Source organism: Drosophila willistoni, chromosome 3R (genome assembly GCF_018902025.1).
Source record: "Drosophila willistoni isolate 14030-0811.24 chromosome 3R, UCI_dwil_1.1, whole genome shotgun sequence".
NCBI lineage: Eukaryota > Metazoa > Arthropoda > Insecta > Diptera > Drosophilidae > Drosophila > Drosophila willistoni.
This window is the reverse complement of record NC_061086.1, coordinates 12,363,361-12,382,814: the sequence shown is the minus strand read 5'-3', so window position 1 is coordinate 12,382,814 and position 19,454 is coordinate 12,363,361. Positions and strand designations below refer to the sequence as shown.

The 19,454-nt window shown below is 37.7% G+C and overlaps 1 protein-coding gene across 8 annotated transcripts in view; it reads right to left on the bottom strand.

Annotated features, from left to right (window-relative positions):
- Nucleotides 1-4,376: 4,376 nt before the first annotated feature.
- The window catches only part of LOC6650487 (homeotic protein female sterile), a 161,564-nt gene continuing 146,486 nt past the window's right edge, over nt 4,377-19,454 (bottom strand). For 2 of the 8 annotated variants that reach the window (XM_023180012.2, XM_023180013.2), the window contains 11 exons: nt 18,963-19,019; nt 15,625-15,682; nt 14,914-15,119; nt 12,848-13,011; nt 10,393-10,474; nt 9,671-9,883; nt 8,457-8,649; nt 7,287-7,429; nt 6,929-7,209; nt 6,732-6,853; nt 4,377-6,588 (listed from right to left, as the gene is read on the bottom strand). In XM_023180012.2, the coding sequence (XP_023035780.1) occupies nt 6,152-6,588; nt 6,732-6,853; nt 6,929-7,209; nt 7,287-7,429; nt 8,457-8,649; nt 9,671-9,883; nt 10,393-10,474; nt 12,848-13,011; nt 14,914-15,119; nt 15,625-15,682; nt 18,963-19,019 (1,956 nt within the window). In that variant the 3' untranslated portion in view covers nt 4,377-6,151. Of the gene's footprint in view, nt 6,589-6,731; nt 6,854-6,928; nt 7,210-7,286; nt 7,430-8,456; nt 8,650-9,670; nt 9,884-10,392; nt 10,475-12,847; nt 13,012-14,913; nt 15,135-15,624; nt 15,683-18,962; nt 19,020-19,454 lie in introns of those variants that run through there. The other 6 variants (XM_047011603.1, XM_047011616.1, XM_047011611.1 and 3 more) reach the window with 6 other exon arrangements.

Here is a 19,454-nt window from a genome sequence, read left to right as displayed (position 1 = left end):
AAGTTGAGCACTTGTTAGAATTAATTTTGAAATACACGTCAGCCAAGTCTTAGAGAAATTTGAAAATAGTTTTGAGTTGTGATAATTCTTTTGCACTTTTCATATTCACATTCTGCACGAAAAACGAAATTGATATACACATTCAGTGGACGCTTGGAAGAGCTCATCAACCGTAACCAACACACGGCCAGGGGCTCTCGAGTTCTGAATGACACTACGACTGGGAAATGTAGTTAAAAACGACGAACGTATCACAGTTGCCGGCTTATCAAGTCCAGAAGACGTAGTGCATGAGGCATTATAAAATTAATTGCTGATAAGCGGAATGTCTTTCTAATTTACGCTTCTATACAAGTAAGAAAAAACAAAAAAAAATATATAAACAATTATGAAATTCAAAAATTAAACACCTTATTTTTTTGTTACTAATTGTGATGTCAAGACGACGCCTGGCAAAAGGGCCTCAATTATTTTGACTTGTTTGTTGAGTATATTGAGCAGGTTAAGTTTTGCTATTATTATTATTATTTCTGTCTCTGTCTGTGTAGATAAGGGAGTCTATCTTTAATGAGCCAACATGCTAATCAGCAAAATTGTAGGGTATTTGCAACCACAGAATTGTTATTTGAGCTTGTATTTTGATTTGCTTCACTTCACAACAATTGATTTCATAATTGATAAACTTTGGAGATGTCATTTAAAGTTCAGTTTTATCCATAGGTTTTTAATAGTTTAACCTTTTCTTCTATTGAGCTACGTGTACTTGAAACTAGATAAGATAGTCCATATTTTCATTTATTTGTATTGCATATTATTCTTGAGCCGCCAGAGCAAAAGTAAATATAATTAAGATCATCATCATCATCAGGGCAATAACCGTAGCTCGAATCCGTAAGATTTTCTAACTGAGAAGTCTCTTATGTGTGTGAGTGTGTGGGTGTTGGGGGAATTGTACTGCACTTGTGTGTTGGCTTAGTGCATTTATCAAGATTTTTGGTCTGTTTGCTTTTTTTTGCTGGAGAATCTTTTTAAGATTAAATATGGTTTTTACTCCGTTGTGGGATGCTGCACTGTTCGGGCTTAAGCGACAATTGACACTGAAAACCTAAAATAAATGAGATGAGGCCTACTGTAGGTAGCTTAGTTCTGTGTGTGTGTGTGTGTGCAAATACAAGAATATCAATTTTCATATTTTCATTTATTTGTGCCTGAGCGTAAGACAAAAAGCAATTTAACAATTTACTAAGCCACTTAAGTGCAAATTTAGTTGCTAGCCTAGAGAAAATGGCAGAATAAAAATGGAAAAAAATGTATAAAAAAAGTTTTACATAGATACATAGATACATAGATATGTATCTGAATGTATATCAGTATCTGTATATCCATATCTGTGTCTGTATTTGTGTCATTTAAACTTGCCATGACAGTTGTTCTATTTATGAATAAACATTGTCACACAAGTTCATAATGCGCAATTTAATCTGGTTTAAGAAGTGAAAAATCTCTGCCACAAAAGCTGTAAATTTAATCAGTCTAGATTATGGCGGGGGGCCGCGGCGCCGTTGTCACCACCATAGACGCCTTATTATTATTATTGACCGACAACCATTTCTCTCAATGGTGTCGGCGATCGTCCATGCATATCAGCATCTTGTTGTCTCTGCTGATAGTTCCTGGTTTTTTCCCAGTAATTTCACAAATATATTTAACTATGCAGTGCGTACACGTTTAACTAAGCGGGGCATCTTGAAATGTATCTGTTGTCGTGCCATCAGCATGCTTGCCAATATTCAATTGTTCTATTTATGTTGGAAGTAAGTAAGTAAGCTCTGCTATGCAGAATTTGGTATACTCTTGCAACGATTTATTTACTTTTCTTTTGATTTGTTAAGGTTTAATGATCATGGGAGCAGCATTTTGTAGACAAATTTAAAAAAGAAAAAGTATTTTGTTTCTAAAGCGTATCGTTGGAGTGAAAATGAAGTAAATTTTACCCCAAACAAAAATTCTACCTCTGAAAATGGTCAAATTTTAATATCCAATAAAAATTAAACCTCTAAAATGACATATTTTTCTAGGTCTCGGTCTGGTAAATGTAAAAGAATTAAGTCAATATACAGTAGAGTCCGAATATAACGACGCTTAAAGGACCGCCGATTTTCGTCGTTATATCCGGAAGACGTTCTAACCGGAGGCCCTGTTATATAAGTTTGTATTGGGACCAACCAATCACTCGTCGAACTTTAGTCGCTATAACCGGACGGACGTTATAAGTGGAGTCGTTATAGCCGGATTCTACTGTATGTAATTCGTTTATTTCAAAATGATTTTGAGGCTTATAAAAGTCAAGAAAATTAACATACATATCTAAAATTTATTATGGAAAAGTTATTGCAAAAAACAGTGCTTCCTATTGTAAAATATGCGAAATTTTCATTTTCAATGTTTTTTTAACAAAAACGAAAGGGGATAGTTATTTTTTGTTTCAAAACTATCTAATACATTTGAAAAAATTTGTTAGAACATAGTTTTTTAGGATCATTAGAAGGGAAAAGTTTTTTAGGATCATTAGAAGGGAAACTATGATCTTCGTTCAAGGATCTCTAATATTTTTCCAAAAATATATAATAAAAAAAAGTAAGTGAAAAAGTGGGTATCCTTTGGCCACTAACGTATCCACGGGTAAGCAGATAAGTCATTTTTACTTCCTTAAGTTCGATATCTTAGCTCTTAAAGTACTAAATTTTCAATATTGAAACCAATTTTGCGCCTAAAATTACCAACATCATCCCGAAAAACATAAACAAATATCCGCCAAATTATTTGGCCAAATTAGAGACCTTGTTAATTGGCAATATCTATAAAGTCCTTAAAATAAACTGATACCAAAATCTATTTCGCCCAGCCTAGTCGGTTTAAATGAAATACAAACCTTTGTGCATTGTCTATAGTAGAAAAAGAAATCAACCCCTTTTGTTAATTTTTGTTTGGTTTTTCGCAATATATTTCGATCTTCTTTGGAGATTATCTTTAGGGAAATATTTTGCACGTTTGTCCATCGTGGAGTTTCAAAAGAGCTTGATAACAACAAAGTTTGACATCAATCCAAAAGGTCTCCAAAAACAATCAAATGCAAAACATTTTTCACAACTATGTAAATTCCAAATCTCATACATATCTTAGCTGAGAATCATCCCCTATTGAATACACTTTCATGTTGCTGGCGAAACTTAAATGCTCGAGTAAATTTCTTAAGTAGGTGATTCACATTAGTTGACAAGGCCAACTTCGGTTCATTGCTTTAGGCAATTGGCGGCATTTCAAGATACTTATTCAATGCCAACGAAATTATATTCTTTTGATGTGAAAAAAAAAATAATGACCCTTTCACAAATTGACTAAAAGAGAGGACTTGAAAAAAGATATATACAAATTCAAAATTATATCCATATTTATTTATTTTGTATTCAATTTTTACCCTTGCCCAATGCCCCATGAAGAAAATAGCACGATTATTGTTAATTATTTTTTAGATATGTTCATTTTTATTTGAAGAGTTTTACTTTGATTTATGCATAAACATTAATCATTGTTGTTTTCTTTTAGTTTTATTTCGAAAATTTCTCCTAGAATTTACTGAACTTTTGAATAATTTAAGTTGCGCTCACTGCTTTGTAATGTGTACTAGTGAAATTTTACTGCTTTTACTTTGCTTGCCGGCAAATTACATATATATACATATATATGTAATATGTTGTATATATATATGTACATATATTGTGATGTCTTAAATTTCATTTGTTGACCTTTTTAAATGGTTAAACTTTAATATTGCTTATTTAATTCAATTTTAAATTACATCATTTTACAGTGATAATTCGAAAATGCTAACACATGCTTCATGTTGTGGTTGTTTTTCTTTTTGTTTTGTTTTTTGAATTTGTCGTTCAGTTTTGTTTTTTGTTTTATTACAATTTACAGTTGAAACACTTATGAGTAATTGGAATAATTAAATTTAAAAAAACGCCTACTTTAGTATAGAATAGAATGCCATTTAGTTTCCTGGCCATTTTTATTTTAACACGTGCGTTGTTTCTGTTTCTGTTTCTGTTTTTTAATATGATTTAAATATTTGGATTAGTTTTAATTTTATTTATTTCTATGATTATTATTTATACTTATTATATACGAAATATATGTATATATATATATATGTTCAGGTTTTAGTTCAGAGGGTTAAAAGATGAAAGGTTTTCTCTTTATTTTTTGTTTGGTTGGTGTTGTTGTTGGGATGGTAAAAGCATTTTTTCAAAATTATCCTTTACACATAGTCAATTTTTTTACGATATTTATATATAGATATATAAGCTTTAATATGCGTTTAATTTTATTATATTTGTATATTCATCTTGTGCATTTTTCTTGCCTTTGATTAGTGTTAAATACAATATTCTTTTTTGTAGATATTCATTTAACTAATTTGCATATTTTGTTTTTTTTTGGGGGTGGGATTGGGGATGTGGGAGGAGGAGGAGTATGGAAAAACTGACTAACTTCATTAACTGCCCGTTTTTTTTCCAATTTGTTCTTTTTTTTGTTTTCTCTTTTGATTATCGCTAATAAATAGCTTGCAAGTAGCTAATAGTTATTATATTATACATATACATACTAACTTAATAAATGGCATTTAACATAGACATTTCGTTATCGCAGTTTTATATATACAGTTGATTTGCATATAGCAAAGCTTTTTTTTTACACGATTCGCCGACGTTCTACAGAATATTGCTTAGCATACATAATTTGCTTGATTTTAGCTTTTGTCTCTTTTTTTTTTGTTTTGTATCTTTTTCTTTTATTTTACAATAGAATTTTGACGGATTTCCATGATGTGTGTTTGTTTTGTGTGTTAAAAGTCTATTTCATTGATATACAATAATAATAATAATAATAATAATATATTATTAACATAATTAAAATTAGTTACAAATGGCAGTTCGATGTGTATGTTATTGAGTGTCAGTGTGTGTGTGTGTGTTTGTATGTGTTTCGTTGCTTTTGTTTTACGTAATTGGTCTATTGCTTGTGGGTGTATTTATGTTTTAAAATAGGAATCAATTTCATCATGTTTGGAAAATGAATTTGAAATGCAATTCAAGTTGGACGTTTTACAGTATCACGTTGAGAAATACACAAAGCAATGGATGAACAATAGAAACGAATGGCAAATAATTAAAGTCTCATTCGTACATACCTACAAATGTATGTGTGTATATCAGGCTAACTAAAATTAGTTAAAAGATTTTTATTTATATTACTAATTAGGTATGTATATATATAGATATTTCTCTTTACAAGTATATATATATATATATTCAATATAAATATACTAAAATGCTTCTTTTTTTTTGTAAATGCCAACATTATCGGAGGAAGGATTGATTGACTGACTAAACTGACTGCTTTGTGTGCTCTCTATTCATTTCGTTTTCATTTCTCTTCATTATCCTCTTAACTCTCACTCATTTGCCTTCTCTTGCTCTACATATATCTATCTCTTTCCCTCTCTCTTTCTCTCTCTGTCTCTGTCTATACACTATACATTTGAACTGATAGACGCATCTTGGCCTTTTTTCACTATCGAATCACAGCAATTGAAATATATACTTAAATCAAATACAGTTTTATTTGTTGGGGGGCGGGGGCGGGGCAAGGTAAATCTAAATTAAACTAAAAACTTTATATAGTAAATGGGTTGTTATTGATCATTGTCATGATCCTGCTCATGATCTGGCAACAATTGCGCTGTATGTCCTTGTCCAGCATTGTTGTTGCTTGTATTCTTGCGCAAATGATTTCGCAGCATGACCAGATTTCGATTAAGGGGCAAATTGTTGCACAGCCCCAACGAAGAGCCGCCGGTGTTGCTGGCCGTCGAGCATGGGGCATGAGGCAAGGTGTTGCACACATTACCCAACGGGGCAGTGACATTAATGCTGCTCATGCCACCACCACTCCCGCTGCTGCCGCCAACCAGGCTGGCCGAGGCCACTGAGGTGGTTGGCGATGTGGCACCCCCCGGGGTAAGGCCAACGCCCATGCCCACGCCCACGCCAAGGAGCAGCTCGTGGGCGAGTATGGTTGGCAAATGTTAAGTGCTGCTCTTCAACGGACCCGACGATAGCGAACTGCTACTGACGCCCGAATCGCTTGACTTCTCACTGAGTCCGCCACGTGTGAGCGTATCGTCGCCCATAAGTCCGCCGCCGCCAAGAAAGGACTTCTTGCCCACTCGCGCCGGCAATGTGGCCTTGAATGGATTGTCCTTGCAGCGACGTGCGCTCTCCACACGTTTCATAATCTCGCTGGAGCATTTAGAGACCACATCATCCAGACTGTTGGACTCATCCGTAGAGTTTACCGCCTGAGTGGGCGTCTGGGAGCTGGGTAATGGTGAGCCCTCATAACAGCCAGAATCGCGTGGGAAATGCCTTCGTCCAAATGGTGAGGCGCCGTGCTTCTTGTTGATATTATTCAAGCGTGCCTCATCGTTCTCGGAGCTGGAGCCGGCGATATCCACGTCGGAGCCTGTACGGGTGAAATTTGTAGCTGTGAGTTTTGTGTGGTGCGTGTGTTTGTTTGTTGTTTGTATTTGTTTTGGGAATGAGGTTTTTAGGTTGCAGTTGATAGAAAACTATGCGGAGAGAAGGTCAAGGGGTAATTTCACTTACTTTCAATGTCATGCAGCAGCTGCACAGCCGTTAACAACTTGGCACGATGCTCCTGATTCAGTATACCCAAATAGTCGAGGTCAGCGGGTTCCAGTTCTTTGAACAGCTCGAGATCCTCGTATCTGCAAATGGAACGATAGGTGAAACAATCCAACAAAAAATATTGTTGGTAAATTTGTTTCATCTACACCACTTACCCGTTGAGCACGAATACGGATGTGTATTCCTTGAGACCGATGCGTATCAGCAGATCCTCCACAGAGCTGGGTCCACTATTGCCACTGCAATTGTTGCCACTGGCATTGCCAAGCCTTGAAGATGAGTTGGGCATGGCCAAAGTTTTGCTACTCGAGTTTTTCATACGCTGCTCTGGCAGAACTTCCACATTGATGAACTTGAAGTGACCCACACGTCCGTGGCAACGACCCTTCCAAATCCCAGAAGCATTCATCGACAACACATCGATGAGTTCGCCCTTCTGCAAGAAGCCACATAAACATGATGATGATGATGATGATGGTGATGAGATTGAGGTTGGATGGCTGTTGGGCTTACCTTAAATTTGAGAGCATCCTTATCGTAGGGATTAGGCAAACTGTCGACAAGTGCTTTAGCCTTGCAAATGCTGGCCACCGATGTGCGATCCTCGGCCGAAATCGAACTATGTGGACTGCCAGGACGAACCAGTGCCTGTGTGCCTGTTGTCGGGGAGGGGCGGATGGTAAAGATGAAATTTGTTAAATATTTATCTAGACAACATTTTTTCAGAATCAGTTTTTTTTTTGTTGCCCACTAAAATTTCCAATTTATGCAACCATGGCCAATTAGCCAAGAGCACGAGGAAGAGTTTACTCAACAAACACTCGCAAGACTCGCTCACACACACACACACACCGAGACACAACAAACACACATAATTGGTTTGGTTAATTAAAAACTTTTCAAATATTTTTACACACACACACACAGACAAAGGACTTGGCCCAAAAAATATTCAAATATCCACTTGAAGTTTTTCTATTTTGTTCATTTTTTTCTCTCCTGTGTTTGTGTGTGTGTTGGTTTCCTATAAAAACATTTGGCTAATCCTTGCTTTGTGTCCTGTGGCCGCATAATAAAAAAAAAATGAAAACGTAAAGTATTTTTCCTTGCACTTTTCAAAGTTGCCTCCTCGGTAGCTCAGTCCCATGTTGCTGTTTGTTGTTGTTTTTGTTGCTGGCCAAAGTTTTGTTCATTAAAAACGATGCGGTTGCCCTTCACTTAACCACGCCCCAAACATTGCTTAGCCGCCCGCCTTCATGCACTTTGCCGCTTGCCACTTGCCACTTGGCTCTCTGTTGCGCAAGTGCATTAAAAATTCATTAAGTTTGCAAATTTTGAAGAAGCAACAAAAAACCGCAGCAACAACTACAACTGTTAATAGACCAATATTCAGCCAGGCAGTCAGGGAGTCGCATAGACCAAGAACAAGAAGAAGGCAAAGTAAGGATAGGGACAGAGGAGTAGACAAGCAAAAGTAGGGAGGGAAGGTGCAAGTCCATGGCAAGGCAAGTCTGGGATTTTTTTTTGATAAACAAAGCATGCAACCGGCTAAGGCAGACATTGCAACAAAAGCAAAATGGAGAATCAAACCCAAAAACTCTAAATTGCAAGTACACACACACACTTAGTTACACACACACACACACACACACAGAAGATAAAGCTGAACATTTTTATACTTACTCGAACCGGAAGCGCTGGGCAAACTTTCAACTGAGCTGGCGGAACATGCAAACGCCTGATCACTCATGCTGCCACGGTCGGTATTATCTTGGGAATTGCTAAAATCCCTTGATGTATCCTTTGTGGCAACAAAGTTTCGTCCATTCTCATTAAATGCGCCAATTTCCTTCGGTGAGCTACGCATTTCGCTAGACTGCCGCCATCCGAATCCGCAAAAGCCGCACAAGCCGCACACACACGACCCACACAGAGAGAGAGAGAGAGAGTATCACAAGCCGCAGGCAGTGAAAAAACCCGATACAAGTCAGAGTGAAAGTTATTTTCGTTGCATTTTTTTATCGTCATCATCATCATCATTGCAATTGTTGTAGTTGTTGTGCAATAAATTGCATGTTGAAGTCAAAATAAAACAAAAGAAGAATGAGCATGAGAACAAGGCGAAAGTTTTGTTAGTTAAATCATTAAAAAGTTTAATACTAGAACCCCAATATATCCTTCAAGAGAGGGAGAGGAGAGAGCAAGAGGGAGAGGGAGAGAGATGACAGCAGACTTGCAGTTGCAGTTGTCTGTGTCTGTGTTTGGTTGGGATATTTTTCGGCTGCATTACTTCCGTTTTGACTTTTAAGGGATGATTACGGAATTAGAAATTGAGAGCTTTGGCCGCAAAAACTTTGCTCATATTTTTTCTATGCTTGAGCCTAGACAAATGCAACAAGAACAAAACCAAAAGGCAAACCAAAACAAAACAAAAACAAAATGCAATACACTCAAAAGAGAAGTCAAAATGAACTTTCACTTGTTTGATACTTTTTTGTTTGTTGACTTGGAGATGGCTTGGCTTGGATTGCCATGTTGCATGTGCCCCCACATTCACGCGAGCATAAAAACTCATTAAACTGGCATTTGCATTTAGAGTGCATGTCCTTCGAGTGGACAACATGCAAAAGAGTTTAAGCACCATCATAGTAGGCAAATTGCAGAGAGAGAGGAAGAGGGAGAGGGATAGACTGAGATAGCCAATTGCATATGCAAATCGCCAATGGTCAGCTTAGGCTAATTACATTTTGCTGGCCACAGAATGTGTCAACAAAAATTTTCTAAAATGCATTGCCATTCGTTTCTTTCTCTCCCTCGTCCTCTTCCTTTTCCTCTTCCTCTTGAGCTTAGCTATTCCCTGTCCCTGTCCAAGTGGCATCATTGATTAATTAACTTACATGATGCACCGTGGCCTTCTGGCAGATTGTATTCGCCTTGTGGGGTAAACCATTCTTTTTGGCCTTCGCCGCGAGGAGACTCGGCGCCAATCCATGCCGGGCCATGGCTCCAATATCCTCGTAATCGGATGAGGGGCTGGGCGACAGTGATGGCGATTCACCAATTCCGCCGCTTAGCGTCCGATATCGGGCCGTGCAATTGTTGGTGCCAATCTGTGTAAAGAGAGAAATAAAGAGAGAGAGAGAGAGCGGGTGAAAAACCAAATCGGATTTAGTGCGTTTCCATATTAGCCAAGTTAAGTCAAGTCAACTTTGCAAATGAAATGTACCCCCTCCCTTCTCACCACCAAAACAACCACCATGTTGGCCAACTCTGAGTTGGCATTCCCGGGCATCGTTTAGCTTGGCTTAAGTGCCACACCCAACCATAGCAGACCATCTCCCGCATAGGAATAAAAACGACAACAAGAAAAACTTGGCTAAAAAGCTTTTCAAGTTTTTATGCGCACCCGTCTACGTGCATTTTGTTTTTCCTTCTTCTTTTGCCAGACGTTGGCACAAAAATTCGAACTTTGTTTGTCACAAAGAGCACTTAATCAATTTAGACGCATTCAGATGCAGCACACTCACACACATACATCCACAACCCTCACTCACACACACACACATTGCAACTTAAATGAGCTGCTAGATGAAAGAAAAACCTTTAAATAAACACTCACCGAAACAGCACTGAGTCTGGAGGTAACACTTTGTAAATCCGATATTGAACCCGCATAGTCTCCACTTTCACGATCATGGGATCTGAAATAGAAATAAATGGAAAACAAATTAAATTAGTTTCGACTCGATCAATAATAACTAATTATATTGATTTTATTTTAAATCAATCAATTATAATCCCACAAAACAATAGTTTCTAATGACTTTTTGTAGATAAATTATAACTTTCTGTTTATATTTATCACATGTAGATAAAGATTTATATAATGAAAGGATTTAGGGCAGATTTTGGTTAGATATTTTTAATCATTTTTTACTTTCTTCGCTTGTCCTTACGCCAAACTACTGAATCTTGGAATTGGTTGGTCAGTTTTGATAAGTCCTTAAACTGACAAATTTACTAAATTATCTAAGCCTAAAATCTTAATTTTGTGATCGGATTCCCCCCGAAAATATATACTAGCTGATATTTGATCCAAGATTTGTATTGAGAGTGTTTTATATTAAAATTTAATTGATGGCAAATTGTCAAACTTCCAAACTGGCAAAAAATAATCAAACCTATTATCAAATGAACAAAATTTGGTCAATTTTATAAATGACTTAAAAGTAAGAAACCAAGAAAATTACCCTGTTTCTTCTTCTACTCTGTAATACCATTTATTTATACCTGTCCAACCGAATGGTCCGGTTATGTACCAACCAAATTAGCCAACTCAGCATGATAAAGGCACTGAAAGTTTGAAATCCCGTTTGGCAAACAGTTTTGATTGCAAATAATATTTTCTTGGCTGCAAAACAAATATATACACAAGGTATACTACAAACAGTCAACACACACACACACACACACAAACACACACACTCAACACATATAGCCAAAATAAGAATAACACTCGACACTGAGAGTTCTTTTGGGTTCTCCGGGTTCAGTCCGGAGGCAAACAAAGCTCATATAAATAAATATTTTATACCTTTTTTTTTTTTTGTTATTTTTGTTGAAGCTTGTCTTTGTTGTTGCTCCTCACAGTGTTCTGTGTTTGGCCATTTGACTTTAACACTGTTGAGATTTTAACTTTTTGCTGTTATTCTTTTTCGTTCGTTTTTTTCTTTTTCGTTCGTTTTCTGTTTCTTTTGGCAAGCGGAGAAAAAAGTTTTTGCCAATGCCCCAAAGGCTCACAGGGCGTATAAGTTATTTCAACAGCAAGCCAAGTCCTTTTGTATGGAACGACGCGGTGCGTACGTGTGGAAAACGGTTGCCGACACGACGGACGCTCCCCCCTCCCCTTCTCGCTCTATCCATCTTGCTCTATCTCACTGATTGACACAGAAGAACGACCTGGCGTTGAAGTAGCAATAATGCCATTTCATTCAAGTGTCGTGCCATCGTCTGCCATCATTGGCCTGACCGTTTGTGCCTCTTGCCCACCCATCATCAGCATCTAGCAACGTCTTCTTCTTATTATTAGTTTTGGCTTTCACCTGGTATTCCTTTTTCTTCTGCTTCTTCTACTGCTCCTTTTTTTTTTTTTTGTCTGCCTCCATCAGAGTTCGGTTTGTTGCCTCTTTGTGGCATGCGTAACAATATGAAATTGATGACTTTCGCTTCAATGCGTTTCGATATGTTTGCCAGCAGCCAGTTAGTCAGTTCAATCATTCATTCATTCGTTCATTCATTCATTCATTCATACGTTTGTTTGACTGATTCATTCGTGTGGCTGCTGCAAAACGTTGATAACCACACTAATGAAGTGGGGATACCTTTCTTTATCCAACTGTCTCTGCTACCTACCCGCTTCCTTTCATTGGTAAAAGTTCAATCCTTTTGCGTACCTTTTCAGAAATTGACAAATAAATTCGAAGCAAAGCTGAGCGAGCTATTTTGATTGCTTCGCTTTGGTCTGGTTTGGTTAACGTTTTGTGCTTTGCTTTCGATCCCTTCGTTTTGGTCAGCTATTAGTGTGTATTTGGTGCTTGCTTCTCTGTTTGTTGGACTAAATGTTTGGCCTTTTCATGCCAGAGTGCACACATTTGTGGCACAGTTTTATGGTTCAATGGACTGTTTTTTTTTCTTTTCCTTTTTCTTTCTTTTTTGTCGATCCATCCTTTGAAGTGTCAGCTAAGAAGGGTTAAAGCAATCGCTGTTTGCCATATCATAACTGACCAACACCAGACCATCCTCTCAATCCCACCCACTACCCCTAAACTGGTTAAAGTTTAAGGCCTGATTTTACTTAAATTTTGTTTTCATATATAATTTTTTTTGTCGTGTTCTAGAGGGTTGGAGCGTATTTATTATTAATGTGAAAGCGTCGCCCTTTGGCCATACACTCAACTGCAAATAATAATGGCAATCAACAAGCAGTCCATTCCCAATCCCAATCCCCACTACTTGGCCTTACTTGAGCCGTTCCCCTTGGGCTCTCCCCCTCTTTCTCCCTCTCTTCTACTTACCTGGCATGCGTTAAAGGTATTATTGTCGGTGGATTTGGTGGCTGCTGTGGAACGATAAGACCTCGTCGCGGCGGTCCACGTTGGGGCAATGAAATATCTCCGGCGGATCTTAATGAAATTACGCCCGTACTCTCGCGGTTATTCGAGAAACGAACTCGGCCACCCTGCAAAATCAAAAAAAAAATGAAAAGAGAAAGCATGAGAATGAGAAATGTGAGCTAAACATGGGGATTAGCGTTCAAGTAGAATTTGTTGGCCGCTGTAGAGCAACAAAATTATGAAAAATTAACAAAGTTGTAAAAGTTTATACGCAGAGCAGTGGCTTTATATATACATATACATATATATAGATATATATTTGTTGTTTGCTTTTTGCTTATGCTTTAGCCGTTGCTGTTGCGGCTTTTGTTTTACGTTTTTCTGCTGCTTTTGTTGTGGCAGTGATTTGCCAATGCTGTTGTTGTTGTTGTAGTTGTTGTTGTTTGCTGGTTTTTTTTTCATGGAATTTTAAATTTAGTTTTTAAAAGCGGAAATGGTAAAGTTTTTTGTGTTTTTAATTTAGTCAACTTTTGGTGTATGGCAAAATTTTCAACAAAAAACAAAAAAAAACATTGCTTTATTCTTCTATCGAGGTGAATTTGAGGTGATTTCAATTTGTGGAACAAACTCGAAAATGGTTTCGCTGTTATCCTGATGGGTGTGGGTGGGTGGGGTTGGAAAAAAAGTTTTCACATACTTTTTACTTTGTGGATTTGGCTTTGGTTATTTAATTTTTTTCTTTCTTTCTTTTTCGTAGCATACAAATCAGGGCCGCTTAAAAATTCCTTTATTTTCATAGCATATCTTTTTGGGCACATTGGCATATCGTACATAAAAACATTTAATTGTGAACAATGATCAAAGACTGACTGCGGGTTCTTTCCTCTCTGCCTTCCTTTTTTTGGGCATTTCCCCCCTCTCCCCCATTCTCTGCTGTGCATTATCAATGACAACAAATGCGGTCCGTTAAACAAATACAACAAACCGCGCTTAACCTTTTTAATGGTCCTTGTCAAAGTGCTGAGTAAACCGCAAAACTTTTTTCCAAACAATTTTCGTTCGTTTCTACTCTGTGGCTGCCACATCAAAGCGAAACATAAAATCGAAAGGCCACAAAAGGCGGCCCAGAAATATCGAGTCGCCACTGAGTGATTTCAATTGACTAAGAAAACAAATTTATTTCCCTTACCCCCTCCCACCACAACTACACAGTTTTATTCCTAATGCTCCTTCGCAGCGAAAAGCGCAATTCCAGAAATAAGTATGACAAAAAAAAACAGCAAAAGAATTATGCAAAGGCAAAAGAAAGAAAAAGTCTCAAGACGTTGCTCTCAAAACCGAGAATCCCAGACCCAAGACCCACCATCAGTGTGGGATGAGAGAGTGACTGAGTCCTGGAAGTCAACAAGAATTATGCACTTTTTGGCTGTCAATAAAAATAAAGTGACTTCGACTTGGAAGCCTTCTCTCTCTCTCTTTTTCTGTGTGGGGCTTGAAGAAAAGAAAAATGCCAAAGGACATACAAATCGAAGTTGGAAATCAATGCGCAAGCAAAATATATTCAGCGTATAATTTAATAAAGCAAATAAAAAGGCACAATGCTTGGAATGGGAATCAAAGTCGATGCCGAAATCGAAATCGAGGGGCGGAAAGGACACAACATTGTGGCTGGCAAATCCATAGAGAAATCAAAGACTGGGGCCACAGCCAGCGGGACCGCACGGCGTCGGCAACAGAGCTCAACGAGCCATGGAGCTACTAGTAGATCGAATAGTCAGTCTGCTGCTTGTAGGATTAAATCCATAGATGAATGTGGCGCATAAATTCAAAATGTGATTGCAATGCTGGAGCGCGACATTATTGGGTTGGGTTGGGTTGGGTGGTTTCCTCTTTCTATCTTTCGTGGCCGGGCAAAGTGCATGCCAATAAGTGGGAGGTAAGTGCTTGGTAAACCGCAAAGCATAAATCACAATTGCTGAGACTAGCTAACAGATACTTGGTGACTACTTCTTCTCGCACACACTTACCTGTATGGTAGCAGCTGGTCCACAATTCAAGCCGGCCATAAGAAAATCATCTGGATCGCTTTCATAGGGAGGCTCATCGTACCAATGGCCTTGATGATGCAGTGCACTGACCGCATAGTGTGCACCACCACCGCCAACTCCTACTCCTACGCCTCCTCCACCTCCAACTCCGGTTCTCAGAGCCTCATCGTACATGTATGTATCGTCTGCAAAGGGATAGACTGTGTATAGCCGCAAAAACCAAGTGGCAAGGGTAAACGGGTGGTTAGACATTGGGTTCTCGTTTTTTTTTTTGTTTGTTTGCTTTTTAAAGGGAACATAGGGAAACTTTTCAAGCGCCCCAAAATACAAAAAAAAAGAAAACAAAATGTGCAACGCCAACAAAATGGCAACACAATATTATTATACGCAACGTTGCACACACACACGCACACACACACACACACACAGAAAACTTGAAATGCCATTTGCCACATACGACGACAAAAATGCAGGCAGAATAAGTTTTTTGGAGTTGTTGCAACCGGAAACGGACATAAGATTTTATGCTCGCTTATGCATGTGACGCTAGCCAGACTGTGCCACGCCTCCAGTTGCAACATTTCGAGTGTAAATTTGTTTGCTCTTTTGGGTGTGCTTGTCTAAGGATTCCTTAAAGGGAAGGAGGCCAAGTTTTATGTGAAATGTTTGTTGGCCATTAGCTAAACTTACCCATGCGTCCCTCGCCTCGACTCATTTGCAGCAGCCCTTGGCGTATGTCACGCAAGATCTGAAAGAATAATTAGGATTGCGAGGATATTGTAAGATTCGTTAGTGAACAAAGTTGTTAAAGGACCATTCAATTGTTGCATTTTGTTCAATTTAAAACTGTACGGGGGCCAACATCAAATAAGAGCTAAACTTGGTTAAAGTCATCATCAAAAGTACACACACACACAGAAATTTTGTATATTTTTGGGTGCACTTTGTGTCTATTTGTCTGTCTGTGTCTCAGTCTATCTGTCTGTCTGTCTGTCTGTCTGCATGCCAAACGTGACTGCTGTTTAAAATGAAGGAAAATAAGAGGAAAAAGTCGCAGCAAAAAGGACATGGATGAGATGATGTCAACTTTGGCAGGCGGCGGCGACGAGATCCTCATCTTATTAGCTATCCAAGAAGTCATTGGAGAAAGCAGTGTAAAAAACAGAAAGAGACAAGCAAAGACTGAGATGGCAAAGGCAAGGCGTTAAAATTACAAAATTCCATTTGAAAACTAAAACAATTTTCCAAGCTCAAGCAAAACTAGAATGCTTTTGGTTCCTGCAATGCTTTTGGCATCCTGCCGCCATCACCGCCTTCGCCCTATCCTGCAACATAATAGCGCAATGTGTGCTGCATACTAATTTTACAAGGAAAAATAAGAAGAAAAAAAAACTAAAAGCGGCATGTATGAGAATGTTTGGAATGCCTCTGTGTGCGTCCCTCTCTGTCTGTGTTTTTTTTTGGAAAAAAGGATGCCAGGGCCGAGCCAAAAAGAAACAGCGTGAAAAGCAATGCTGAAAAATTAGCTAAAAGCTTTTTTCGGCAGCTGCATTAAAAATGCATTCAAATAGTATCCATGCATTGCAAAAACATCCCCACCCCACCCCCTCTTATCATGTAGTATGTCTACCCACCACCTCTCTGTCCTTGTTTCGCCTGGTTCAACAATTGACTTGCTGTGCCCATTTCATGTAACAAATTGAAATTTACGTCGCCAAGACACAAGAGTTTTCTTCTTATATATGTATGAGAAGCAAGGACTAGGTGTAGGAATGGGCGTGGCATGCAGTAGGGTGGCCTGCTTAATTGCCTGGCCAAATGTAAACCGAAAACTATGAGGCGGCTAGAGTAAACATTTATATCCCACTTCTCCTCGTCCTCCTCCTGCTCCTTCCACTACTCTCACATCATAAATATTTCATGTGCATAGTAAATTTCGTTTTTTTTTTTTTTGCGTTACTAAGTTGCCAAATGGAAAATAAGCATTCTGGCCCGAGAATTCAGCATCCATGTCCATGACCATGTCGAGGCAACAAAAACAGCAATTACAATTAGACAAACAGAAAGTTGTTTGCCCAAGTTAAGCAGCAGTAGCAGCAGGAGCTGTAGTAGCATCCAAAAGCACTAACAACAATAACAACAACATCTCTCTATCTCTCTCATACTCTACACCTTGTGTTTGTGTGTGTGTGTGTACTTTTCATTTATGCACAAAAATTATTGCCATTGCTTAGGCGCACACGTTGTTGTGAGGACATCGTGCAAACAGACAAATTGTCGTCGTGCGCCAACGCAATTTGTGTGCCAAAGAGTGACTTAGTATGCTTTTATGTGTGTGTGTGTGTGTGTGTGTGTGTGTGTGTGTGTGTGTATTAAGGGCCAAAGTATTCACTACAGTCTGATGAAGCAGCTGATAACTATGCTAATTAACTACAGATGTTAGGCAGAGCTTTGCTCTTTGTAACCAATTTCACAAAATCCTAAAAACCAAACACAATGAAGGATTCAACAATTTTTGCAAGTGGCCAAAATTGATTAAGAGAATTGGTTTGAAACCAGTCAAAGAATTTTTTGTTACAGCTGAGAGACTTGTTATTTTGGGTATTCCATTTCTTCTTTTATTTCGTTTATTCTTCGTTTTTTTTTAGTGAGGTTGGAAAATAAATTTTGATATGTAAACAAATTTCTTAACATTTCTTTATGTTAAAATTTAACCAAGGTTTAATTTGTCTACTTGCATATTTGAAACGTCTTTGATCATCAATAACAAGAAATATATTCTATTATATAATAAACAAAATGTAAAACATTTGCCACATGGTAGTTGCATGGACGGATCTAGAAAATATTTTCGGGGGTGTCTTATAAAAAAATTAAGATTTTCGACCTAGAAAATTCATTAAGAATTTATTAAAATTGACCGACCATTTGGAAGATTCGTTAATGGGAGTTAAAAAGAGTTGGAAAAAGTTAAAAATTATTGCAAATATTGACATTTCAGAGTGTTTCCAGTTTCACTCAGACTCCCTTCTGGAACCGTCCATGTTTATAGCAAAAGCAAACTTCTAATTGGCTCGAAATCATTTTCCATTTGCCAGTTATATGTAGGTCCTTTCATATGCATTTTGTGTGTACACCTTGTTTATGGAATTCTTGCAACTATTTTATGTGGCATGAGAGACACTTTAAGGCTAAATAAAAGGCTGTGCAGCATTTACATAACACTAGCCATGACCATTCATTTACACTTGCAAACCAAAAATAAATCCACACACACACACACACAGAGACTTTTGAGAGGGTTGCATATCCTTCAACATCCTTCCACACAAGCTCTTAACGGTGTGTGTGTGTGAAAGAAGTAATTTTTGTGTGTTTTTAAAAGTTTATCATTTGCCATGTTCAAGTTGATTGTTTTTTTTTCCTGTTGTTGTTTTAGTATGTCTGTTTTGTATGTTGTTTTTGCATGTTTCTTGTATGTGTTTGTTGGTGTCTTTGTTTGTTTGTTTGTTTATACAGATGCTTTAGCCCAGAAGGAATAATTGCTATTTTTCTATAAAATATTTTTAATAGCTTTTTTAATTGGCTTGTGGTGTTTTGTTTTGGCCATCATCTCAACAGGACTGTCCTACCTAGCCAAGTTATGTATATGTTCGTTTAATAAAGGGAAAGTGAAATATCTACTACTAGTTTCTCTCTTTGAGTTTTATTTATTTATGCAAATAAAATGCTATTTGCCTCCATGAAATTAATAGTCTTTGAGTGTCTATGTATGTGTTGCTATGTTTGTTTGTTTAGTTTCCTGTTGTTTTTGTTCTTTTTTTTTGTTTTTGGTCTTTGTGAAAATGTTTTATGTTTATTTAATTTGTGAAAAATGGCCAAAACAAATATGCTTGATTTATTTTTACAATTGCAATTTCACAATTTAAATGCCCGCAGCGAAGTCCATATGAGTAATTGAAACTTGAGACAGACGAAAATGGATTCTTGTGAATTTGCTTTTTGTGGTTGTTTTTTGTATTACTCACCTCTTCATGCTCACGTTGAAATTTCTCCTTTTTTCGCATTGCTTCTTGAACTTTTAACTGTAAAGAAGGATGGACAAATACATGAATTATTGTCAGATAAATTGCAATTGATTAATATTTATTTCTTGATTGAAATTTGACAAAGTCTACTTTTAGGTGTTTATGCATTGTTCCTTTTTGTCGGGTGGATATGGGGTATAAGGACATCATTGCTGTATGCATTATGCAGCTGTTACTTCTGCTTTTGTTGTTGCAGGTGTCTGTATATGTGTTTGTTGTTGTTGCTGTTGCCGCCGTGTTGATTGCATTTTTGTTGTGCTTGTTTTTAGTTGACGTTGTGTACGCTGTCATTAATAATGAATGTTGACGGCAATGAACTTTTAAATGTTGCATGCATCTACAGTCGGTCGTTGGTGTTGCCGCTGTTGTTTTTGTTGTTGTCGTTGGCATGCCATTACAGGTAAACGTGCTCAAAAGCAACAACCGCAGCTT